The 23,339-nt window shown below is 34.1% G+C and overlaps 1 protein-coding gene across 1 annotated transcript; it reads left to right on the forward strand.

Annotated features, from left to right (window-relative positions):
* Positions 1–609: 609 nt before the first annotated feature.
* Positions 610–5,468, forward strand: LOC112007363 (hyoscyamine 6-dioxygenase). The gene is made up of 5 exons (XM_024039698.2): positions 610–882; positions 2,358–2,574; positions 3,649–3,899; positions 4,016–4,334; positions 5,091–5,468. Exons 2-5 carry the CDS (start codon positions 2,374–2,376, stop codon positions 5,340–5,342), a joined length of 1,023 nt encoding a protein of 340 aa, XP_023895466.2. The 5' UTR covers positions 610–882; positions 2,358–2,373; the 3' UTR covers positions 5,343–5,468.
* The last annotated feature ends 17,871 nt before the right edge of the window (positions 5,469–23,339 follow it).

Raw genomic sequence — 23,339 nt, forward strand, 5'->3', positions numbered from 1 at the left:
CAACAGTGACATTTACCTTTTGATTATCCATTTTTTTAATCTTTATTTTTTAATCAAATTTATTCTTTTTTAATATTTATTTTTTCTTTTTCTATTCATTCTCAACAATTATATTTTTCAACAAAAAGTGTTACATCTACAATATTTTTTGTAATACTTTCACAAGAATCATAACAAAATTTTATATGGAAAGTTGTTATTAGTTCTAATTTAAACCCACTACTGAAATTATATTTTTACTTATCAATATTAGCTAATTACTTAAAATTTATTGTGAAAATATTGTGAAAATATTGTAGTAGTATTTTTAAATTGTGATTTCTAATTCTTTGACTTTCTTTCATCCATACGTTTACTCTTTTCTTTTCTTTTTTTTCTTTTTTTCTCTTGCATTTGTTCCACCACACACGTATACCCATAGGATTCCTTCATCTCTTTTTTTCCTTTATATTCTAGAGCCTTCTTTCTCTTTATTTCCCCACTTGATTCTAGAGCCTTCCTTTCTCGGCTCTCTCATTCTCTGCTCTCTCTTTTTTTTTTTTTTACTTGATTCCATAAATTCTCTAGCTCTCTCTGAGATACTTGATTCCATAATCTTGCTTGATTTTTTTTTCTTGATCATTTATTGTTCTAATTTTTTTTTCTTCTGTTCTTGATCTTCTGTTGTTGTTGTTGTTTTGATTTTAGATTTGTTGTTTAAATTATATCAGTTTTATGAGAGCAAGAATTTTTTTTGCTTTTATTGTTGTGGTTTGATTAATTTTATTACGTGAGTGAGCTTTAAGGCAAAGGGAGAGCAGAGAGATGAGATGAGAGGAAAATGTGCTGAGGCTGTGCGTGATCTGAAGAAGACTCCTTGCCTTTTATTGAAGGGTAATTTTGGTAATTGCACTCACTCCAACGGATACATTATAAAAGCCCACTCCAGCTTTTAGTTTATGGACGGAAACATGTCCATAAACTGAAACATGCATTCCTTCGTAAATGTAAAACACAACTTTTGTCAAAAAGTTGCGTTTTGTACTTACCAAACTGATGTAGAACAGACAGCACATGCCTTCTTGGAGCAGCAAGGGCGCAGGAAGTCACAACGCAAGATCAAAGGGGGGTGCCAGTAGGGGCCATCAGAGGTAACAGTGTCGGAATTGCATGAAATTTGGCAGGTTGAAGGGAAACGGCGTTCTGATCCAGATTCATGATAGGTGCCATGAACGTTGCCAAATTTTAGGCAAATTCCTTCGTTAAGGCCCCGAAAACAATGTTTTTGCTATTTATAGTAATATTTGTTTTTCCTTAATAACTTTTAGTTTAAAAGTCAGAATAAGGTCCCGTCTGTTTTGGGACGACCCTTAAGGTCAGTACTTTATGATTCTGCGTTTAACTCAATTTTGCCATTTTTGGTAAAATTCGGTAATTTTGTCACCTAATCGCTTAATTAGTGCGAATTAGGGTTTTAAACGTTTTTGCTCAGTATTTATATGTTTTGTAGCTGTCAGAGGCAAAATAGACTATTATCAATAAACACAGACATTTTGTCAATTTTCTCTTCTGGTGGATTTCAGTTTTATCTCCTTGTGGATTCAGGGAAACCCCTCGTGGATTCGAGGTTTACTACTAGAGACTAACAGTTTAGTTTCTGTTTCATCAAGAGAGTATCGTGTGTGCTTCTCTTCAGGCTTCCGTGACATCACAAACATTGAAGTTGGGCTGGCTTTTTTAAATAGCCAACTTTTGGGCTCAAAACGCCCAAACAAACGGGCACTTAATAATAAGTATTTCAAGAAAAGTTGGGTTAATTTTTTTTTTTTTAAAGTAAACAGTAATACTTATTAGAATACACACGAAAATAGTAATACTAGTGTTTTAAACTGAGTTTATAACACATTATATAACCAGAGTACAACTTCAAAATAGTTTTAAATTATATGGACCCCCATTATATATGCATAAGGTATTAAAGAAGAGTTGTTGGGTTCCTTAAAAAAAAGTGGAGTTGTTGAATGCAATAGTAGATTTGAAATCTGATTTGAGACAATTGATAGAAAATTAGAGTAGATTAAATTAATCCTTTGAATTTTAGTTAATTAGTATAGATTGATTGGATAAACCATTGATTGATTGATTTAAAACAGATACAAGCAACTTGTTCATTTATTTTTATTAAATCATTTTTAGTAGCAAGTTGGTCAAGATATATCTCGTATTAAGGTTCATCGTAGGAGCTAGGAATATAATATGCTTGCCGAAATTTTCAATGTTTTCTTTTATTCAACTTCAACATGGAAGCTTTTTGATAAAAGAGTTGTTTATGGTTAATGTTCACTTCACACCATAGACATATATTTTCTTCCTTACAGATCTGAGCTGTAAGTGATGGAGGATCTTCTTGTTTCAAGCTGGTGTAGGGATCGAGCTGTGCCAGAAACGTATATATTCCCACCGGAACAAAGACCAGGGAAGCTTATTGATGTTCCTGTAGGCAACAATATTCCAGTGGTTGATCTTGGGGTTCATGATCAGACTCAGATAATTCAACAAATTTTTAAAGCTAGCCAAGACTTTGGATTCTTTCAGGTTCCACTCACATCTTTTTTTCTTTGAGATAATGATTTATTCCTAGTGGATTCTTGGCATCAAACATGAACATACATGAACAAATTTTGGCTACATTTTCCTATCTATATATAATAGTGTTCTATGATGATTTGTACCATCTGGTGGAGGCAGGGGCCACCCATGCAGTCCCGGGTTCTCCGCAATTTTCCCTTTCCCCTATTATTTTATTATAATAAATGTTTAGATTATTTCAAGATTTTATATGAATCCCCTTCATTTTTAGAAAAAAAAAAAAGGGTCTCATTTTTTAATTTTTTTTAAACTAAAGATAAAAAAGGGACTAGTAACTAGTCATTGTGTTTACTACTCTTGACCCACCTTTTTTTTTTTTTTTTTTTTCCTTTTCTTTTCTTTTCTTTTTGAGAAAACTCTTGACTCACTTAAACTCTGTTATGCATAGCGTGGAACCATCTAAGTATTTAAAGGCTAAAGCATAATTTATCAAAAAAGAAAAAGTAAAAAAAAAAAAATCAATTTTGTACATGTATATATATATATATATATATTTAAAGCAAAAACTTTTTATTTTTATTTTTGTTTTATTTTGCATTCAAAGGAATTGTATATGTGTGTGTGTTTTAATTAGAAGAAAATATGCTATAATTTTTATGGTTAAAAGTTTGGGACATCTTCTACTTTGTAATCATTAACATTTATTACTTTTAAAAAGTGACATTTATTTTTTCAATTTATTTTAAATTAATTGAATTGTGTACATTTTCTTTAAAACTATTGTAATACTCTAATATGTAATATTTTGAATAATAATAATAATAATAATAAATCTTGAATTGAATAAAATTCTAAAGAAAAATTATAAATAACTGCAGGAAAGAAAATATTTGTTTTTTTTTATTATATAAAATTTTCTTTATACAAGAAAATAATAATGATAATAAAGCATATTAAGTATAAATGTTTTAACCAATAAATGTGTATATATATGTGTATGTGTGTATTATTTTGTGAATTTAAAAATCATAAATATATTTAGATTGACCCTTGAAAAACATTTTCTGGCTCAACTAATAGGTGATCAACCATGGAGTCCCTAACCACTTAATGGATGATGCCATGAGTGTTTTTAAGGAGTTTCATGCAATGTCTGGCAAGGACAAAACAATTGAATGCTCAAAGGACCCCAATAAGAGCTGCTCCGTCTACACAGGCAGACAAAATTATGCAAAAGAAAAGTTCCACCTCTGGAGGGATGGATTGTTACACCTTTGTAATCCTCAAGAGAAATACATCCAATTTTGGCCTGAAAAACCAACTAGATATCGGTAAATCCTCATAGTCATAGACATGTAAATTAACTTGTTCTATTATGCTACTGAACCTTTTTCATATATAGAACATAAATGAACTACATCATGATGTTTTATGTAATCTTTTACAGAGAAGTTGTTGGGCCATATACAACTGAAGTAAGGAAGTTGGGGTTTAGAATTTTGGAGTTCATTTCCCAAGGCTTGGAAATCAGCCATGGTCATTTTAGCAGTGGACTTGCTGAAAATCCAAGATTGTTGGTCAATCACTATCCACCATGCCCAGACCCAAGTTTAACCTTGGGACAGGGCAAACATAGAGACCCTAGCATCATCAATATTCTTCTTCAAAGTGAAGTATATGGGCTTCAAGTCTTCAAGGATGAGGAATGGATTGGTGTTAAACCTATTCCTTATGCTTTTGTGGTTAACATAGGTTATCCTTTGCAGGTACGCACATATATCTTCACAAGCTCTCAGTATATATAATGCACTTTGTTTGTTTTTGGGAAGGATATTCTAGCTTATTTGTAACTGCAAGATGTTTAATTAGTGAAAAACTGAAAATTAGTTGATAATCCATTTGATTTGTGGTACTTCACCACATTGATTTTGAATTATGAAGGCATTAGGTAAATAATTGTTGGGCAATACATTATTGTGCAATAATCAGTCTAAGTTATTTACACGATTATGGAAAGCTTTAATTATAGGCAGTCTTTTTAATTTGGGATATCATATAAATTGTAACAAATAGTACCGTATATATATTAAACTTCAGGGTACCTACACTTTGCACTCCAAACTATAAAAACTTGTGATCACAACCCAATTGTAACAAACTTTGCAAATTGCATCCCGTAGCCTGATTGACAATTAAAATTAATAACCATACCTTAATAAAAAATAAAAATGTGCAAGTTACATAGACCATAAAAATTTAGCACATGAATCGACTATAAGGGCAAAACATAGAATTTATTTCTTTACAGTCATGTAACTTGCATGCTATCATTAATTTTGATATTCATTCAAGCTATGAGATGCAAATTATCAAGTTTGTTACAATTGGGGTGGTGAATGCAAGATTTCATAGTTTAGCGTGCAAAGTGTAAGTACCCCCATAGTTTATGGTATTTTTTTGTTATAGAAAATATTATTGTTTCTTAATTATTGCACTTGAAATTGTGCTGCATTGAATTGTAGATTATCAGTAATGGGAAGTTGAAAGGTGCTGAACATCGAGTGGTGACAAATTCAAATTTTGCTCGGACAACTGCTTCCTTCTTTATTAATCCATTAGATGAAACAATTATAGAACCAGCAAAAACTTTGGTTGATGCAAGAAATCCTGCGCTCTATAGGTCCTTGCTATACAAAAACTTTCTTATCAAATATGTAGCTGCCTCTGGCAACACTCAAGCATTAGAGGAGGTTTTAAGTAGTACTACTGAATAGAGGGGGGAGAAAAACTATTGTGCTTTATCAATCTATGACCATTTGTATCAACAAGAAAATCTTAATTGGATCATCATAATAAATGTATTTGTCAACTCTTGCACTAATAAAATATGATTATTGTCATTGTTGTTGTCTTTTTTATTTTTTATTATTTTATTTTATTTTTATGTATTAAATTTTAGTGCCATGAACCTTCTAAAAAAAAAAAAATAGTGAAGTGAACACCAATTGAATATAAGATTATGAATGCAATGTAGTAATAAATTATGGATTGACAAACTAAATAAAGACATATAATTGATTTAGCAAATAATTAAATAAATAAAGGTAGATAATGGTCATATATATTGTGAGATATAGCTCTCATGTTGAAAAACATATGTGCGCAACAAAATGAATTATTACCCAAAACCTAGGTGAGATACTACATTTGGTTGATTTTTAAAAAAGAATACCCAATAACCCAATACTAACTGTATTGTATTATGAGTATATTTTTTAGGTTTGATTTGATTTGATTTTTTAAAAAGAATACCCAATAACCCAATACTAACTATGAATACCCTTCTAATCATGTCTTAGTTTGTATGAATACCCAATACTAACTATAAATCTCAGATCTCACACACACACACTCTCTCTCTCTCTCTCTCTCTCTTACTGTGTTCCTTTCTTTCTTTCATTTCCTCAGGAGACAGAGTATTGGAATCAAAGAGAACTGGTAATGAAATGAACACCAAATATGTATATCGTGAACCATGGCCATCCAATGCACCCATTTCAAGGCCTTTGTCGTTGTTGGAAACCAATTGTTCAAATTTTGGCAGTTTCTAAGCGTGATTCACAATTTTTAAAAACCCATATCATTTTTTTCATCAAGGAATCAGGTTATATATATATATATATCTAAAATTATATGTCCTGCTTTTGTTTTAATTTGTAAAAGAGTTGTGATTTCGTGTGAAGTGTGGCAGTGGTTTGTTTTGTTTTTTTTTTCTTCGGTCTGCTGATTACTCAAAAAATAAAAATAAAAATAATATATATATATATATAGATATTATTATTATATAAATATTTTTAATAATTCGATAGTTATAAATTATACTGGGGAGGGGGAGATTTGAACTCTGGATATCTCTCTTAAAAATACCAGAAGGTGCTAATTAGTTGAGCTACAAAGATTCTTTGCTATTTGAGTTTATTTTGAGTTGGGGAGAAATTAATGAGTAAATGGTATTTTGGTCTTATCCGAAAAATCAAAATTAAAATTGTCAAATTTATTTTTTCTCTCAATAAAAAATTAGGACAACATTTATCTCCAAATTAACAAGTTTAGGAGTTATCTCATTCAATATACTATGTGGTGATTTATATTTTATAGCACTATTCATATGTATTATTTGAATAAGTCACATAATTCATTAAAAAAAGTCATTTGAAATAAACTATATATGTATGCTTTCTTATGATTTGGTTTGAAATTAAATTTTTTCCTAAAACTTGGAATCATAGTTAGTAAAATATTGTATGTGTTTAATACAATAAATATATGGACGGGTATAATTCGGTATATTTTAAAAAATTATGTTTCAAAAATTTGGCATAAAAATACAGAAACAGAAAAAATGGTACGTGTATAATACGAATATGTTAAGTTTATTTAAAAAAAAAAAAATTGTAACAAAAAAAAGTTTAGACATTTATCCCCCTTTTTTGTCAAATAAATAGAATAATATTTGTATCATGACTTTTATGTCTAGTCATATATATGATTAATTCCAACCACTCAAACAAATTTGTTTTAGAGTGATCCTACATATGTTACAAATTTTACTATATTAGCATTGCGTACCCTTGGTGTGATGGTCATTCTACGAGTATAAGTATTTGTGAGGTGTAGAGGTAAAGAGCCGAGGTTCAAGTCTTCAAGAGGGAGTTTTACACACATATACAGTAAGATTAATTAGGTTAGAATAAAATTTTTATCTTGTATAAAAAAAAGTCTTACATTAATGTGACTTATATAAAAAAAAAAAAGGTCTTATATTAATGTGTATATAAAAGTTTTAGTAAAATTTTTAGTAATTTTAGCAATTTTTATAATCTAAACAGTGATTATTTTAGCATTGGGAGCATAAAGCATAGACTCTAAAGCAACAAACAAAATTGGAATGTGTGTTTACGCAACTTTTTATTATTATTGTTATTATATATTTTTTTTTGGGTTTATAATATTAGAAAGTGTAATGTTAGGTTTACAATATTTTTACAATGAATTTTATGTGACAGATTATTATTGATTATAATTTAGGCCCTCCATTGATATTATTTTTTCTACCCACCAATTGTAACATGCTGCCTAAAATTTGTTGTGAAATTGTTGTAAAATTTTTGTGAACATATCATTTACTTATCTTTAAGTAAAATAAATTCTATACATGACACTTCTATTATTAAAAGAGAAAAAAGAAAAAAAAATGACACTTGTATTTGGTAGGAATAAGTTTCCTTTAGTTGTATCATACACGCGTTTGAGCTTTGAACTTTTACGTCAATGCCAAATTAACAGCCATCAAGTAAATTTTTTTTTGATACAAGATAGAAATTCTACTTTAACTTAATCTAAGTATATATGTGTGTGAAACTCTCTCTTGGAGACTTGAACTCCGGCCTTACCTCCCACACTCCATAAACACTTATACTTGTAGAGTGACTACCGCACCAAGGGTGCGTAGTGGTTAGCCATCAAGTATTATAACTTTTATCTTTAACATTTAACAAGCTATATTTTACAAATCAAAATTTATCAGTTCCGTAAGACTCCCGTATGGTACTTCTAATCTCAAAATCACGTGTAAGATTCTGCACATTTGAGAATAGTTCGGGAGACGCAAGTTTCTTTAATTAATATTAACATATGCGTAAGATACGCTTATCTTATGCATATTTACTAACTGAGCTTGGAATATTTTTGCGACTTAATTAAATAATATAATACACATAAATAGTTTTATAAATTATTATGTATTGGAAGATTCATTCAAATTATTGTAAAGGATAATCTTGTATATTTTAAATTCTTTCATATTCGACCTACCCATATGTATCTTTTAATTTTGACAACTACAAGCTATCTAACAAAAGTTTTTTTTATAATTATTTTTTTTATTGAGAAAGCTATCTAACAAAAGTTGACAAGTTTATTTTAATAAAATTTTATTATTGAAGTTTGTTATTTAATAATAGAGATCTTTTTCACACGTTTGATTGATTAGGATTTATATTTCATTATTTAAGTATGGCATGTGATCTACCCAAAAAAAAAAAAAGAAAAAAAAGAAAAAGAAATCATAATGGTTACGAAACAAAGGCACGTATGGAGTGATCATTTTTCATTGACGTATTCTATTCTTCATCATGGAGATCACCAATGGAGCCTATACTTTTTGTCGTGATATTAATATTATATCATTTTTATATGATAGAATGGTGCTCTAAAGTTGAGATTTGAGATAGTGACTTTTGAGGAAAAAAAAAAAAACAACAATGTGTGCGTAACTGTATAAGAGTTTGTTTGAGATTCGTTTATTTTGCTGAAATTATTTATTTATTTTTTTGCTAAAAGTACTATAGATAAATGTAAAAGTTAGCTGAAATAGTACAGTGAGACCCATGAATAGTACCAAAAAGTGCAGTGTGGCCTATGAATAGTAGTAAAAATAAGCCAAATAGTAAAATAAACTGGCTTTTTAAATTGGAGCCAAACACACACTAAACATGAGTTTGGATAGCAGCAGAGGAACGTTTCCAGCATTTGCATTTTTGGCTGAGTCCCATGGCATTGTTCATGACCCAGCTAAAAACACAAAAACGCACATATCAAAGCATTTTTGGGTCCTACGACACTATTCATACATTTAAAAATTATTTTGCTATAATGTTTTCAATAATAAACAATAAGTTTTTAGTTTTCAGTAAATAAGCGGTATTCGAATACACCCTAAGACTCATGGATCCAAAAATACTACATGTGGTTGCATAGGCGAAAGGACCAAGGATGCCTAGAGAACATAGCTATGTTATGTAGCTTCTACTTTAGGGACATAATTAGTTGGTGTTAGTATAAAAGCACTGTGAATGAGAACTACAAGAAATGTAGTATAAAAAATTTGGACAAAGTTGCAAGGTTGAAATTTATCAACCATCTTGTTGGTTTTATTTCGTACCAATTTGCTTGTAATTTAAGCACTTAGTAACTCTGTATTTAGGTGGGATTATTGTAAGGGTAGTGTGTGAGAAGTTGTGAAGAAAAGCTCAAGTATGTGCAAAGAAGCAGAGCTTCGCGGCTAGGACTCGCGGGTGGCTCGCGGCTGCAAGTCGCCAACTTCAGGCACGTGAGATGCACGCAGGGAAGCTGAAGGGTCGTGCCAGCTATCACACTACAGGACAAAAGTCCCAGACTGGCCAGGCCGTTACGTCGCGACTTGATTTCGCGACTTGGACAAGCCACTAGACCAAGCCGCCAATTTACCCTGTTTGGCAAAAATCTGTCTGTTCGTATTCTTATCTCACCTCACTATACCCACTAAATGGAGAGAGCTTCCAGAGAGAATTTTGTGAGAGAACACCCTAGAGAAAAACAAGATTGCCTCATCCCCATTCTTCATTTAAGAAACTCTACAAATTCCTCTACTCTTTTCCTCTCCATTGTCATACCCTTGAGAGGTCTTTTACCAAATCCTTATCTCACCACACCTACGTTTGTGAGAAGGTTTATTTAGTGCTGAGGGAAGCAGTTTGGAAGGAATCAATATACATTGGTTGATGCTATGGTCAAGTAGTAGAATCCGGTAAGCTAGAAAAGAAAAAGGTTCGGCGCAACCACGTTGGAGCAAGAAGCTTGGAGGGCTTAGGTACCTGGGTATATTAGGCTTGGAGGGTCTATTGCTGTTCATGTATCCCAACTACATTTTCTAGTGGATTATTGACCGCTTGGAGGGCGGTGGAGAGGTTTTACGCCGAGGACTTCGGTTTCCTCTTCGATAACAAATCGTGTGTTGTCCGTGTGTTTGCATCGTTCTTCCCTTTATCTTTGCCTTATATTTACTGCGTGGATGTGTTTATATTTGGCTTAGATTGTCTATCAATTCTGTTATTGGCTTATTATCATGTTCCACACATTAATTGTTTGATATGAAGCTTGAATTGATACTTTTATAATTTGGAGTCTAAACGTTCAAGGGTGTTTCATACCCATATTGAACTTTCATTTGGTATCAGAGCGGGTACACTTGTTGCGGTTTTAATACCTGAGTGTGGTCCTTGACCCCTTGTTGAGATGGATAGGTCTCAATCTCTCACTGTTCCACCATTTTTTGATGGTAATAATTATGTATTTTGGAAAGTTTGAATAAGAGCATTTTTATGCTCTATAGATGACACCGTTTGGGATGCGGTTGAGATTGGTTGGACCAAGCCAACGGATCTTAAGTCCACTTGGGATAAGGCAGCTCTCGCAGCAGCCAATGCTAATAGTAAAGCGTTAAATGCTATTTTTTGTGGTGTGTCTCCTGATGAATTCCATAGGATCTCTCATATGACGGTAGCCAAGTAAGCTTGGGAGATTTTGGAGACGACATATGAGGGTACAAAGAAAGTTAAGGACACAAAGTTTTAGATGCTTACCACCAAATTTGAAGAGCTTAAGATGGGGGATAATGAACCATTTGATTCATTCTATGGGAAGCTCAATGAAATTGTAATTGCTAAATTCAATCTTGGGGAGAAGATTGAAGATAATAAGGTGGTGAGAAAAATTTTGAGGTTCTTACTGGAGAGTTTTCAGGCAAAAGTCACAGCCATAGAGGAAAGCAAGGATTTGGATGAAATTAAGATCTAAGAGCTCATTGGGTCACTTCAAACGTATGAGCTTGGACTACCTTCTCACAAGACGAGTAAATCCTTGCTCTTAAAACCATCACCGAAAGAATGTATAATCCTTCCGAAGAAGATGGAGTGGAGAAAGAAGTAGTATATCTTGCAAAAATCTTCCGAAAATTCTTGAAAATGAAGAACAGTGGAAAACCATTCAACAGAGGGAAATTTTCATCTTCAAGAGGTGATAGGAAAGAGTTTACGAGGAAAGAAGGGAAGGATTCTCAACCCTTTTTAGACATTGTGTGCTATGAGTGCAATGACCATGGACATCTAAAGAAGGAGTGTCCAATTTTTTTGAGAGGAAAAGGCAAGGCTTATGCCACAACACTCAGTGATTTAGAATCTTCTGATTTGACTCGGAAGAGAGCTGTGACGGAGAGGGAAACTACTCCGCCTTATGACCATTGCTCATGTGGAGTCATCGGATGATTTGGGTGCACTTGTGAAGGAGCTTGGTGAGCATTCTGATTTAGAGTCTATTGGGATTGTGGAAGAATCAGATGCTGAAGAGGAAGAGAATACAACTAATCTTCAAGAAAATTACACCTTACTTCTTGAGAAGTCAGGAGAGTATTCTAGAGTAGCCAATGTAGCTGTAAGGAAAATGAAGAAAGCTGAGGAAGATTACAGAAGTCTCTTGATCAGATATAAAGAGGCTAAGTGTGAGATTGAGACACTAAATGGTGAGCTGTCTGAAGCATATACGAAGGTGAGATTTCTTGAACAAGAGGTTGTGCAAGCTCATGCTAAGATAGAGAGAGTCTCTCTCAGAAGTTAGAAGATGTTATATCATCTCAAAAACCTTCTTCAAACAAGTCCGGGTTGGGATACGCCGGAGGAAGTAGCTCATCAGCAAATGTCACCAAAGAAGTGAAGTTTGTAAAGGCTAAGGAGACAACTATGGATAGGTCCAGTCCTGAGAAAATTAAAGCTGAGAAGAAGAAGAATGTGGCTAATCAACGGGTATTACATAAGTCCAGTAATCAATCAGAATCCAGATATGGAGCTAGAGGAAGATCACTCCCAAGACAGCAGCAGGGTCCTAGAACGGAGTATGTTTGTCATTATTGCGGATTGCAAGGACATACCAGACCCAACTGTCAAAAGCTGAGAGCAAACAGCAATACAAGTGCACCTCAGTCACGAGGAAGAAGAAATGATATGAGGACTTAGGGTGGTGAGCAACCAAGAAGTCAAAAACATGATCCAGGAATGATGGACGTGATGAAGATGATCGGTGTGTTCACAAATTGCTTGGAAAACTTCACACGAAGGTTTGACAGCCCTAACTCTCGTACCCGATCCGTCAAGGATATCACCCCAAACGCACGTGACGTGTAGGTGACGAAGGGTACTCATGCATAAGCATTACAATGTGTCCATGGATCAATACTTCCCATGTTTGTGTATATGCTTGGTTGTGTGCTTCTTGCTAGTTTTTAGATTTTTTTTTGTGTGTTTATCTTTGGTTCAAATGTTTTACATTGTTCTTTATGTTATGTTTTTTATCAATCTTTTACTGTTTTTGTGTCAAAAAACCAAAAACACATAAAAAGTAGAAAATCCAAAAAGTTTGATCACTTTGTTGAGTTTTTGTCTCAAAGCATGTTTTGCCTTATACCTTTGTACTTATGGCTTTGTGCATTTAACGAGCTTAACTTGTCTCTCATGCACTCATATCATTGTGAAAGAAATTCTGAAATCTATGTGACTATTGTAAATAGATCTTCAACCTTGTCATGAATGATTAGTGAATGGTTTTGTTGATCTTGAGACATGCATAGACTCATGCCTATATATCTTCCCACCTTTTATTTTTTATGCTTAAAAGAGCTCTCTAAATGTAAATCTCCAAATGAAAAGAGATATAGAACTGCAAAAGCCTGTCGCACAAACTAATATTCGACTGGGAAAAAAGGAAAGCGACCAAAATAAAATGTATGAATGATGCCCAAAAAGCCAAAGGCTAACTCATCAATTGAAATATCAAAAATTTCAGGCATCTATCTCTCAATGAGATTTTTTTTGCTCAAAAATTGCAAATGACATGTTGAATGTGGAGCCAAATGTAAAGCTTCAAAGAATTGTTATCAAGTACTTGTGGGAGGTCATATATGCATGTTTCTATAATTGAGATAGATCACATTATCTAATGCTAGTTGTGTATGCCTTGATTGAATTGATCATTGAAGCTTCACATTGAACTAAGGACTATCTCATTTTTTATATCCACACACAACACACAAGTCTATGTTCAATGAATGTCATATTCATTTGTGTGATTGTACTTGATTAAATGTGTTTTCACATGCTCAATCTTTGTTGGTCAAACACAAAAAGTTGAGTGTTTTGATTTGTTTTTGGAAAGTACTTTGTTTTTACAAAAATGTCAACAATTTCAAAAACAGTGTTGCCCTGTTTTGGCGACTAAGTCGTGGGTTGGCTCAGTCGCATGTCTCAGTCGCGAGATCACTCAGAGATTTTTCGCGGCTAACTGGCGAGTAAATGCTCTAATCGCGAAAAAGACTTAGAAAATTTTTCCAAAATTTGAGTTTTCTAGTTTTCGCGGGTCAGTGTGGCGACTGGTTCGTGGGTGGAAGGTCTAGTCGCGAGAGATACTCAGAGAATTTCACGGCTCATATCGCGACTATCTCACGGGTAGACCTTCCAGTCGCGAAAAACACTTAGAGAAATTTCTCAAGTTTCTTCTCTTTACAGTGTTTTACGGCTTAACCTGGTGACTTACTGGCGACTTGATACAGTCGCGAAAAACGCGTGTTTTGCGTTTTAAAGACAAATTTTAAAACTGTTTTTCAGTTTTTCCCTCGAAGTTCAGTGTCTGTTCATCTTCTCCTCAAAATCTCTTTCTCAACACTCTGTGTTTCTTTGAAAAAGCTCTCAAATTCTGCATCATGTCTTCATCAAACATCAAGAAAAAGGTATGGGCTTTCTTGTCTTCACTTTATTCATCATGATTTCATTATTGTTCTCTTGAATCTGTGTGTTGTGTTGTTGGGTTGTGATTTTGAGGGGCTCAACCATGGGTTTGCATATATTGTTGAGTTTGGGTGTGTGATGCTATTTGCTCTTGTTGCATTGACTGTTTTGGATTCTTTACTTACATCAGGTGACTTATCCTTAGTCTGAGCATTGATATTTGTCAGTTTGTTGTTGGGCATATGAATATGGGGTTTTCTGCAATTTTTACTGTGGTCTAAATTTATCTGTTTGGTTGTGGTTTTGGTGATTATGGCTACCATTTGTTTTTTACTCTTAAGTCACCATATCGTGTAGGTGTTGCTACATTTTTTTTTGCCCTGTTCATACCAAATAGGTCTTGACTCACTGTTTTTGAACAAATTTATCTGAATTTGTCTGCATATTTCAGTTTAACCTTGGCTAACTTGTTATATCCAATGTTTGGTTATCAACTGTGCTTATTCTGTGTTTGTGTCTGGTCACTCTGTTTATCACTGTGTAACTAACTTGTTACTAATGTATGTGCATTTCCCCATTCTGTGCTATGTCTTGTTTGTGGCCTTTTCTGCTTGTTTACAGATGGCTGCACTTCCTTCAAAGAAGAAGACAACTGCTAAGAAATTTGACAAAAGAATGAAGATGGACCCTAATCTATTTAGGTCTGTCAAGCACTTTGAGAGATACATAGATTTCTTTATGAAGGGTACCATTATCCAGGAGAGATTTGTTGACTTACATGATTTGAAGGACACTTTCATTCTAGGGTGCTTTGAGGGAAGAGGATGGGAGAAGTTGTTAAGTGATCTACCTGCAGTCTATAATCCCTTGATAAGGGAATTCTATGCAAATGTAGTCATAAAGGATGAAGAGATGAACTGCTGGGTCAGAAGACATGAGTTCACCTTAAATGCACATGACATTGATGACGTCCTTGGTCTTGAGGGTTTAGAGGAGTATGAATTCATCAACTACAAAGACAGGATGATGTCCCTAGATACGGTCCAGGCTCGGATTGGTGGTACTAAGGAAGGGAAATGTCTCAACACTAATGTCTTCCCTGCAGACATGAGATGTTTGACCACCATCATGATGTTCAATTTGTATCCCATAAGAAAGATGACTACTCTTACTAATTCCAGAGCTATATTTCTCATGGAGCTCAAGGAGAAAGTCATCATTGACATCAGCTCACACATTTATGACACTATCTTGGACGAGACTAAAACTACTGCCAGGGCAAAGTTGGTCTTTCCTAGTCTCCTCATGAGGATCTTCAGAGCGAAGGGTGTTAGAATTCCTCAAGATATCAGTCCCCTGACTCCACTGTCAGCAATAAACAAATTCACCATCACAAGGATACAAAGTCGTCTTCCGGGTGGTAAAGAGCAAGGGGATCCAATGGAGACTGAAGCAGAAGATGCAGAACAATCAGTCACACCCAGGAGCAGAAGAAAGAGGAGTAGAGCCTCAACTTCATCAGCAGCACCTTCTCCCAATGCATTTCAAATCATCATGGAAAGACTTGATGGACTCAGAGAAGTTTAAAGTCAGCAGACTAAAAGGATGATAGTAATGCAGGATCAGATTGATGTGCTTTAGCCAAGATTGACAGCCTCTCCACCAACCAGGAGCAGTGACCCTTTGGCCATTCCAGTCAAAAAGGGGGAGAACTTTTGAAGGCAGTTCTTGAGGGGGAGTGCTTATTTTGAGGGGGAGTCTCACTATTATACACTGTGTTTATGTTGTTTGTGCTTATAATTTTGATACTATGCTTAGATAACTACTGTTGTTATAGGGTTGATACACTGTGGTTTAAGTTTGGTTTAATTATTATATATTGATGTTTTTTTTTTCAGTAGTTTTTCAGCATATATAATATGATGTTATTCAGCTTCAGTTCTTTATGTTGTTAGTTTGTACCCATGTTGCTTCTGTAAGCTTTAAGGGTTTGTTCTTATGCACAATTTGTAGGCCTTTGTGGTTTGTGTCATGCTTTATGTAGCCTTTGTGCTTTGTTAAATCAGTACTTCCAACTAAATGTCTTGCATTTTCCTCTAAGTACTGTCACTCTTGTGCCCTTGTAGGATTTTTCCTAGATGCACATACTTCATATACTGTGCATTGGTTGAGTATTGGTTATTCAAGCGATTTACCTTGTGTTTATTATCTTGAATGTCCGAATGTTCATTCCAAGTGTGACTGAGCATTGTGATCACTTGGCTATAGTGATTACATGTTTGGTCTTGCCATGGTTTATTGCTTTATTCCATTGTGCATGATTGCATTATGCTTGCTCCATATGCATTGCAAGTTTCTGTATACAATGAACTTATTGTGTTGTTGTGTTTCAGGATTTACTTGTTCTTATGGTTCTAAAACTTCACAGATTCTAGAGTTAGGTGTGAGTGAGTTTTCCAACAGTTCCCAACTCACGTATTAAGTCTAGAGTTTGTTTTAAGGTTTTGTCATGGAATAGCCAAAGGGAGAGATTGTAAGGTTGAAATTTATCAACCATCTTGTTGGCTTTATTCCGTGCCAATTTGCTTGTAATTTAAGCACTTAGTAACCCTGTATTTAGGTGGGATTATTGTAAGGGTAGTGTGTGAGAAGTTGTGAAGAAAAGCTCAAGTATGTGCAAAGAAGCAGAGCTTCGCGGCTAGGACTCGCAGGTGGCTTGCGGCTGCAAGTCGCCAACTTCAGGCACGTGAGATGCACGCAGGGAAGTTGTAGGATCACGCCAGCTGTCGCACTACAGGACAAAAGTCCCAGACTGGCCAGGCCGTTACGTCACGACTTGATTTCGCGACTTGGACAAGCCGCGAGACCAAGCTGCCAATTTACCCTGTTTGGCAAAAATCTGTCTCTTCATATTCTCATCTCACCTCACTATATATAGACCCTTATACCCACTAAATTAAGAGAACTTCCAGGGAGAATTTTGTGAGAGAAAACTCTAGAGAAAAACAAGAATGCCTCATCCCCAATCTTCATCTAAGAAACTCTACAAATTTCTCTACTCTCTTCCTCTCCATTGTCATACCCTTGAGAGGTCTTTTACCAAATCCTTATTTCACCACACCCACGTCTGTGAGAAGGTTTATTTGGTGCTGAGGGAAGCAGTTTGGAAGGAACCAATATACATTGGTTGATGCTATGGTCAAGTAGCGGAATCTGGTAAGCTAGAAAAAAAAAAGGTTTGGCGCAACCTCGTTGAAGCAAGAAGCTTGGAGGGCTTAGGTACCTGGGTAGATTAGGCTTGGAGGGTCTATTGCTATTAATGTATCCTTACTACATTTTCTAGTGGATTATTGACCGCTTGGAGGGCGGCGGAGAGGTTTTACGCCGAGGGTTTCGGTTTCCTCTTCGATAACACATCGTGTGTTGTCTTTGTGTTTGCATCTCTCTTCCCTTTATTTTCGCCTTATATTTACTGCTGTGGATGTGTTTATATTTGGCTTAGATTAGTTACCTATTCAATGATTGGCTTTTGTTCATGTTCTGCACTTTTATTGTTTGATTATAAGCTTGAATTGGTATTTTTATAATTTTGGGTCTAAACGTTCAAGGGTGTTTCATACCCATATTGAACTTTCATTTTTATAGATTTTTAGAGAAATACATGATTTAAAACATGGGGAGATTGTTTGTGATGAGTCTTGAAGGGAAGATCTAAAGTTGTAGGCAGAGTTTGTGATGAGTCTGGGCCACACCTATCTTTGCACTTTGTGAAGACAAAGTTTATAAGGTAAAATTATTTTGATTTATTACCTATTTTTGACTAGTTAGATATCATGTGACTGTGGTGTTGTTAAATTGTTTGGTTTATATTGTGTACCAATACTTGTGTGTTTAATTTTTGTTTTTGTTTGAGGGCTTATTATTAATTAAAGTCATATTAAAAATAGATTGACTGTCTAAATTATAGTGAAAATTTTTATTTTTTCTTGAGTATGAATAACATCCATATGACTAAGTAAAAATTTCTAATTAAAATTTTATTTTTTAAAGTTCTTTTCAGGTTAATTTTTGAGCCATATTCTTAAAGCTAAAAGAATTATAAGCAAACAAAAAACAATTGATGCATTCTTTAAGAAAAAGATGTTAGTAATTCAGAAATTAGGACACCTGTGGCTGTAGAAACAAATGTTGATACTTCAATGCCTGATGAACACCCCTCCAAATGTTCAAGAATTCAATCTAAAGAGATAGATCATGATCCAGGATCACTTAAACAAATATGTGAATTCCCTATCAACGAACAAGATGAAATCTAATGAGCTTATCTCAAAGAAGATCCATATCAACCTAAAAATATAGACTATCCATACAACGATGATACTCATCGTTGTCAATTTCAACCTTCATGGTTTGAATCACATAGGGATTGGTTGGAATACTCACCTTCAATGGATGCAATATATTGTCTACCTTGCTACCTTTTTGGTAAGAAACTAATAGGTTGTCCCGGATTTCATTTCAACAGATTTTAATAATTGGAAAAAGGTGAATGATGGAATGAATTGTCCTTTAATTCTTCATGTAGGGAAAGATCCAAACTCCCCACATAAAATTGCTGTGAAATGTTGCGAGGATTTAAAAAATTATTCACGACATATTGACAAGCTAATTGAGAAACAAACATCAAAAGAATTAGAGAATAATCGGTTGCGGCTCAAAACCTCAATAAAGTGTGCTTGATGGCTAGCATTCCAAGCTTGTGCTTTTAGAGATCATGATGAAAGCCTTGATTTAAAAAATAGAGGTAATTTTATTAAATTGATAAAATTCACATCAACTTTCAATAACAAAGTAGCTAATGTTGTCTTGGAAAATGCTCCACGAAATGCCAAATATACATCACCCACAATTCAAAAGGAGATTTTGCATATTCTTGCTAGTAATGTGCAAAATGCTATTTGTGAAGAAATTGGAGATGCAAAATTTTGCATTCTTATTGATGAAGCCCGGGATGAGTCGAAGAGAGAGCAAATGGCCATTATTTTGAGGTTTGTTGATAAATATGGTTTCATTAAAGAGCGTTTCTTTCATGTTGTGCATGTTAGAGATACTACTGCGCTGACCCTAAAGAAGGAGATATGTGCTGTCCTTTCCCGTCACAACCTTCACATTGAGAATATTCGAGGTCAAGGGTATGATGGAGCTAGTAATATGTGTGGTGAATAGAATGGATTACAAGCTCTATTTCTTAAAGAATGTCCATATGCTTATTATGTATATTGCATGGCTCATAGTACGGGTGTGCAGAAAACCCACCGACCCGCCAAACCCGACCCGACCCCCTGAGTTGGGTTGGTTTTTAAGGCTTGGTGGGTTGGGTTGGGTTACAAAAATTATTTTTATAGCAGGTTGGGTTGGGTTTAGATCATAAAATTACAAACCCGCCAAACTCAACCCAACCCACCCATATCTAATATATATTTAAAATATATTATGTATTTAATAATTTTAAAAAAAAAAAAAAAAAACTAGTTGTATTCCTCCTACTAATACTAATTTATATATATATATATATATATAATATTATATAATTAATAAATTTTTTAAAATAACCAGCTCTTCCTATCCTATATAAAACCCAATTACTTCACACAAACCCTAATAAATTACTATTGCTGCTTAGTTATCAGTGTTGTTTGCCTTTAAGGAGTTACATTGATACTAATCTGTGACTTTTTTTTACTACGTTAATATTTATATTTTTTTCTACTCAATTTAATAATAATAACAAAAAAAAAATGTCAAACCCATGGGTTCAACTCGACCCAACCCGACCCATGTGGGTTGGGTTGGGTTGGGTTAAATTTTTTTTGACCCACCATGGTGGGTTGGGTCAAAAAATCCCCTCAACCCGACCCATGCACACCCCTAGCTCATAGGTTGCAATTAGCTTTAGTTACAGCATCTAGAGAAGTAAAAGTTGTTCATCAATTCTTTGATCATTTGACTAATATTATCAATATTGTCATTGGTTCTAGTAAGTGTAATGATGAATTGCAATATGCTCAAGGGGAACAAATTGAGAATATTATTGCTTCTAATGAAATTGAGACTGGAAGAGGAGCAAACCAAATTGGTACTTTGCAACAGGCTGGAGATACACATTGGGGATCTCATTTTCAATCTATTTGTAATTTGATAAAAATGTTTAATGCAACTTGCAAAGTTATCAATACTATCTCTGAGGAATGGGCTAATTATAAACAACGTGGTGATGCCGAGAGAGCTTATCAGGTATTAACATCGTTTGAATTTGTTTTAATTTTGCATATGATGAAAGAGATTATGGGAATTACTAATATTTTTTGCCATGCTTTGCAACAACATTCTCAGGATCTTTTAAATGCCATGCATTTAGTTTCAACTACAAAATCACTTAGTCAAAAGTTGAGAGATGATGGATGGGAGCCTTTACTTGCTAGTGTTATATCATTTTGTGGACAACATGAAATTGATATTCCTAATTTAAATGCTCGTTACACTAAAGCTCGAGGTAGATGCCGTCATCAAGATGAAGCTTTGACAACAATATAACATCATTTAAGAATTGACATATTTAGAGTTGCAATAGATTTTCAATTGCAAGAATTGAATAGTAGATTTTGTGAGCTAACAACAGATCTTCTCACTCTTAGTTCAGCATTAAATCCTAAGGATGCTTTTAGATCATTCAAAATTGGTGATATTTACAATTTGGCTTAACATTATTATCCTCAAGATTTCACTGAGTAGGAAATTTGTCTTTTGAAGCATCAATTGCAACATTATGAGCTTGATGTGACAAAGCATCCAGATTTTCAAAATATGGGTACAATATCTGAGCTATGTAGGGGATTAGAAATTTCAGGGAAGTCTAAATTCTATCATTTAATTGATAGACAGATTCATCTTGTGTTAACTCTTCTAGTTTCTACAGTAACTACAAAACAAGCTTTTTTTAACTATGAAACTATTAAAAACAAGACTTCGCAATAGAATGGAGTATGAACTTTTGGCAGATAATATGATAGTTTATACAGAAAAGGAAATTGCTGGGAATTTGACCATGGAAATGATTATGGATGAATTCTATTTCATGAAAAATCGTCGTCAAACATAATTTTGATGTAAAAAAGTTTTTGTGTGTATATTTTTGTATATGTCTATAGTAAACAAGACAATTTTTATCAGAGCCGAGGTCGGCTCTTCTCTTGAAAGTGTGGTAGGGCGAGGGGATCTAAGCCCAAAAGTCCTGATCCCACATCGCAAAGTGAGCGACCAAAGCAAAGGTTCATAAGTGATGGGCAACCCCTAATGTGTGCACAAGCTTTTACCCCAGAAGCTTGTGAAAACTCGGGGACCTAAACCCAGGTTGAAGTATGTACACCCGGCAGTCGGGAACTATAGGGGCTCTGTCGTTACAAATGGTATCAGAGCCAGGTTTCCCACAATGAAAACACGTATTATTGGCAACACGACATTCCCCAGAATGAGGCCTTCCACAATGGGCACATTTTTCTACAGCTCTTGGCAGCATTAAGAGATGTATTATGTGGAATTTAGAATTTGAGTAATTGGTGGATTATGTGATCCTTTGAGTACAGTGTAGATGCTCTAAATGTCAAGCGAAAAGTTATATCATTTAAGTAAAGAAACAAGAATGATAAGAAAGAGGGAAGCTTTTGTAAAAAAGTTTTAGTTGGTTCTTGTTAATATCAGGTTTAAGCTTGATATTAACATGCCGGTCATGGTCACAAATCCGGGTATCGGGTTTGGGGTGTAACAATTTTTGTATGTTCATTAATGTTTAAGATATATCAAAATTGAAATTTCATATTCAATAGACTTATGATTTATGTTTTTAATATCAATACTTCGAATAGGCCCCTCATGTAAAAATTCTTGGCTACGCCCCTAGGTGCACATGCGTTATACTTAGATGTGGACAATGGTTGCAAGAAGAAGTAAAATCCCACTTCCCACAAGCAACCCTATGAAATAATACCAATCCAAATTCTTTGAAGTAACTAGTAAGATAGTTCTAAGTAAAAATTTAAAAAAAAAAAATTAATAAAGGTATTGTTCACAAATAACTAAACAGAAAGCATCTAATTGCAAATCTCCACTCCTATATTTGATGTATGTGTATATGTATGGGTCTTGGGAGCAATCTACGTCATAAGGTCATTAAGAAAAGAGACTCAAACTCATCAACCATAGATTAATTGGTCCCCTACCCCCTTTCCCCGCCCAAATTTTGGTCCTAAATCTCTTCAATGTTCCCAATAAGTTTCAAATAAGTATGTATAAAATAATGGTGATCAAAATGAATTTGTAGATGATATATATGTACGTGTTGTGGTTACAGCAAGGAAGTCGATACCGTACCGTACCGGTTCCATACCGGTATCGAAACATTAACGTTTCATACCGTTTAAATACCGGCCGTACCGGCCATGTACCGGCCATACCGGCCAATTTCGGGTAATACCGGCCGGTACATAAAAAAGTTTTTTTTTTTTTTTTTTTTTTTTTTAATTTTTGAATTTTTGTTAGGGTAGAATGGTAACTTATTTGCATTAACTTATTAGTATTATTTCTTTTCTTAGTATGCAATGGTAACTTTTAAGCTTTCTATTTTTTATATTGTGTGTGTTTGTTTTTTTTTCTTTTACTTGATACTAAAGTCTAAAACCATGAATAATTAGTTTTGAATTAAGGAAATGTTTTATGGTAAACTTTTATATTTATTATAATATATACACACATACATACATGTATATATTTATTTATAAATATAAAAAATAGCGGTAAACCCGAAACGGTACACCGGTATTGACCAGTATCCGAAATATATCGTACCGCTAGGAAAACCGGTACAGCCTTCGGTACGGTATTGACTCCCTTGGGTTACAGTCCAGATGCAACCAAACTAGGACCTAAAAAGAGGTGATTAACTATAATTTAAAGACCCGTGTTGGATTACCTACTACTTAGAGTTTAACATGAGATTAAATGTCACTCTATACAATAGCAAATCATTTTAACTTTTGTCAATATTTGTAATTGTCTTGGTTGGGT

This window comes from Quercus suber, unplaced genomic scaffold, assembly GCF_002906115.3.
Source record: "Quercus suber isolate HL8 unplaced genomic scaffold, Cork oak 2.0 scaffold_381, whole genome shotgun sequence".
NCBI classification, from domain to species: domain Eukaryota; kingdom Viridiplantae; phylum Streptophyta; class Magnoliopsida; order Fagales; family Fagaceae; genus Quercus; species Quercus suber.

Coding starts and splice junctions, on each gene's coding strand:
- LOC112007363 (XM_024039698.2), top strand. CDS start 2,374: ATGGAGGATCTTCTTGTTTCAAGCTGGTGTAGGGATCGAGCTGTGCCA. Junction 2,575..3,648: donor AAGACTTTGGATTCTTTCAG/GTTCCACTCACA, acceptor CTCAACTAATAG/GTGATCAACCATGGAGTCCC. Junction 3,900..4,015: donor GAAAAACCAACTAGATATCG/GTAAATCCTCAT, acceptor AATCTTTTACAG/AGAAGTTGTTGGGCCATATA.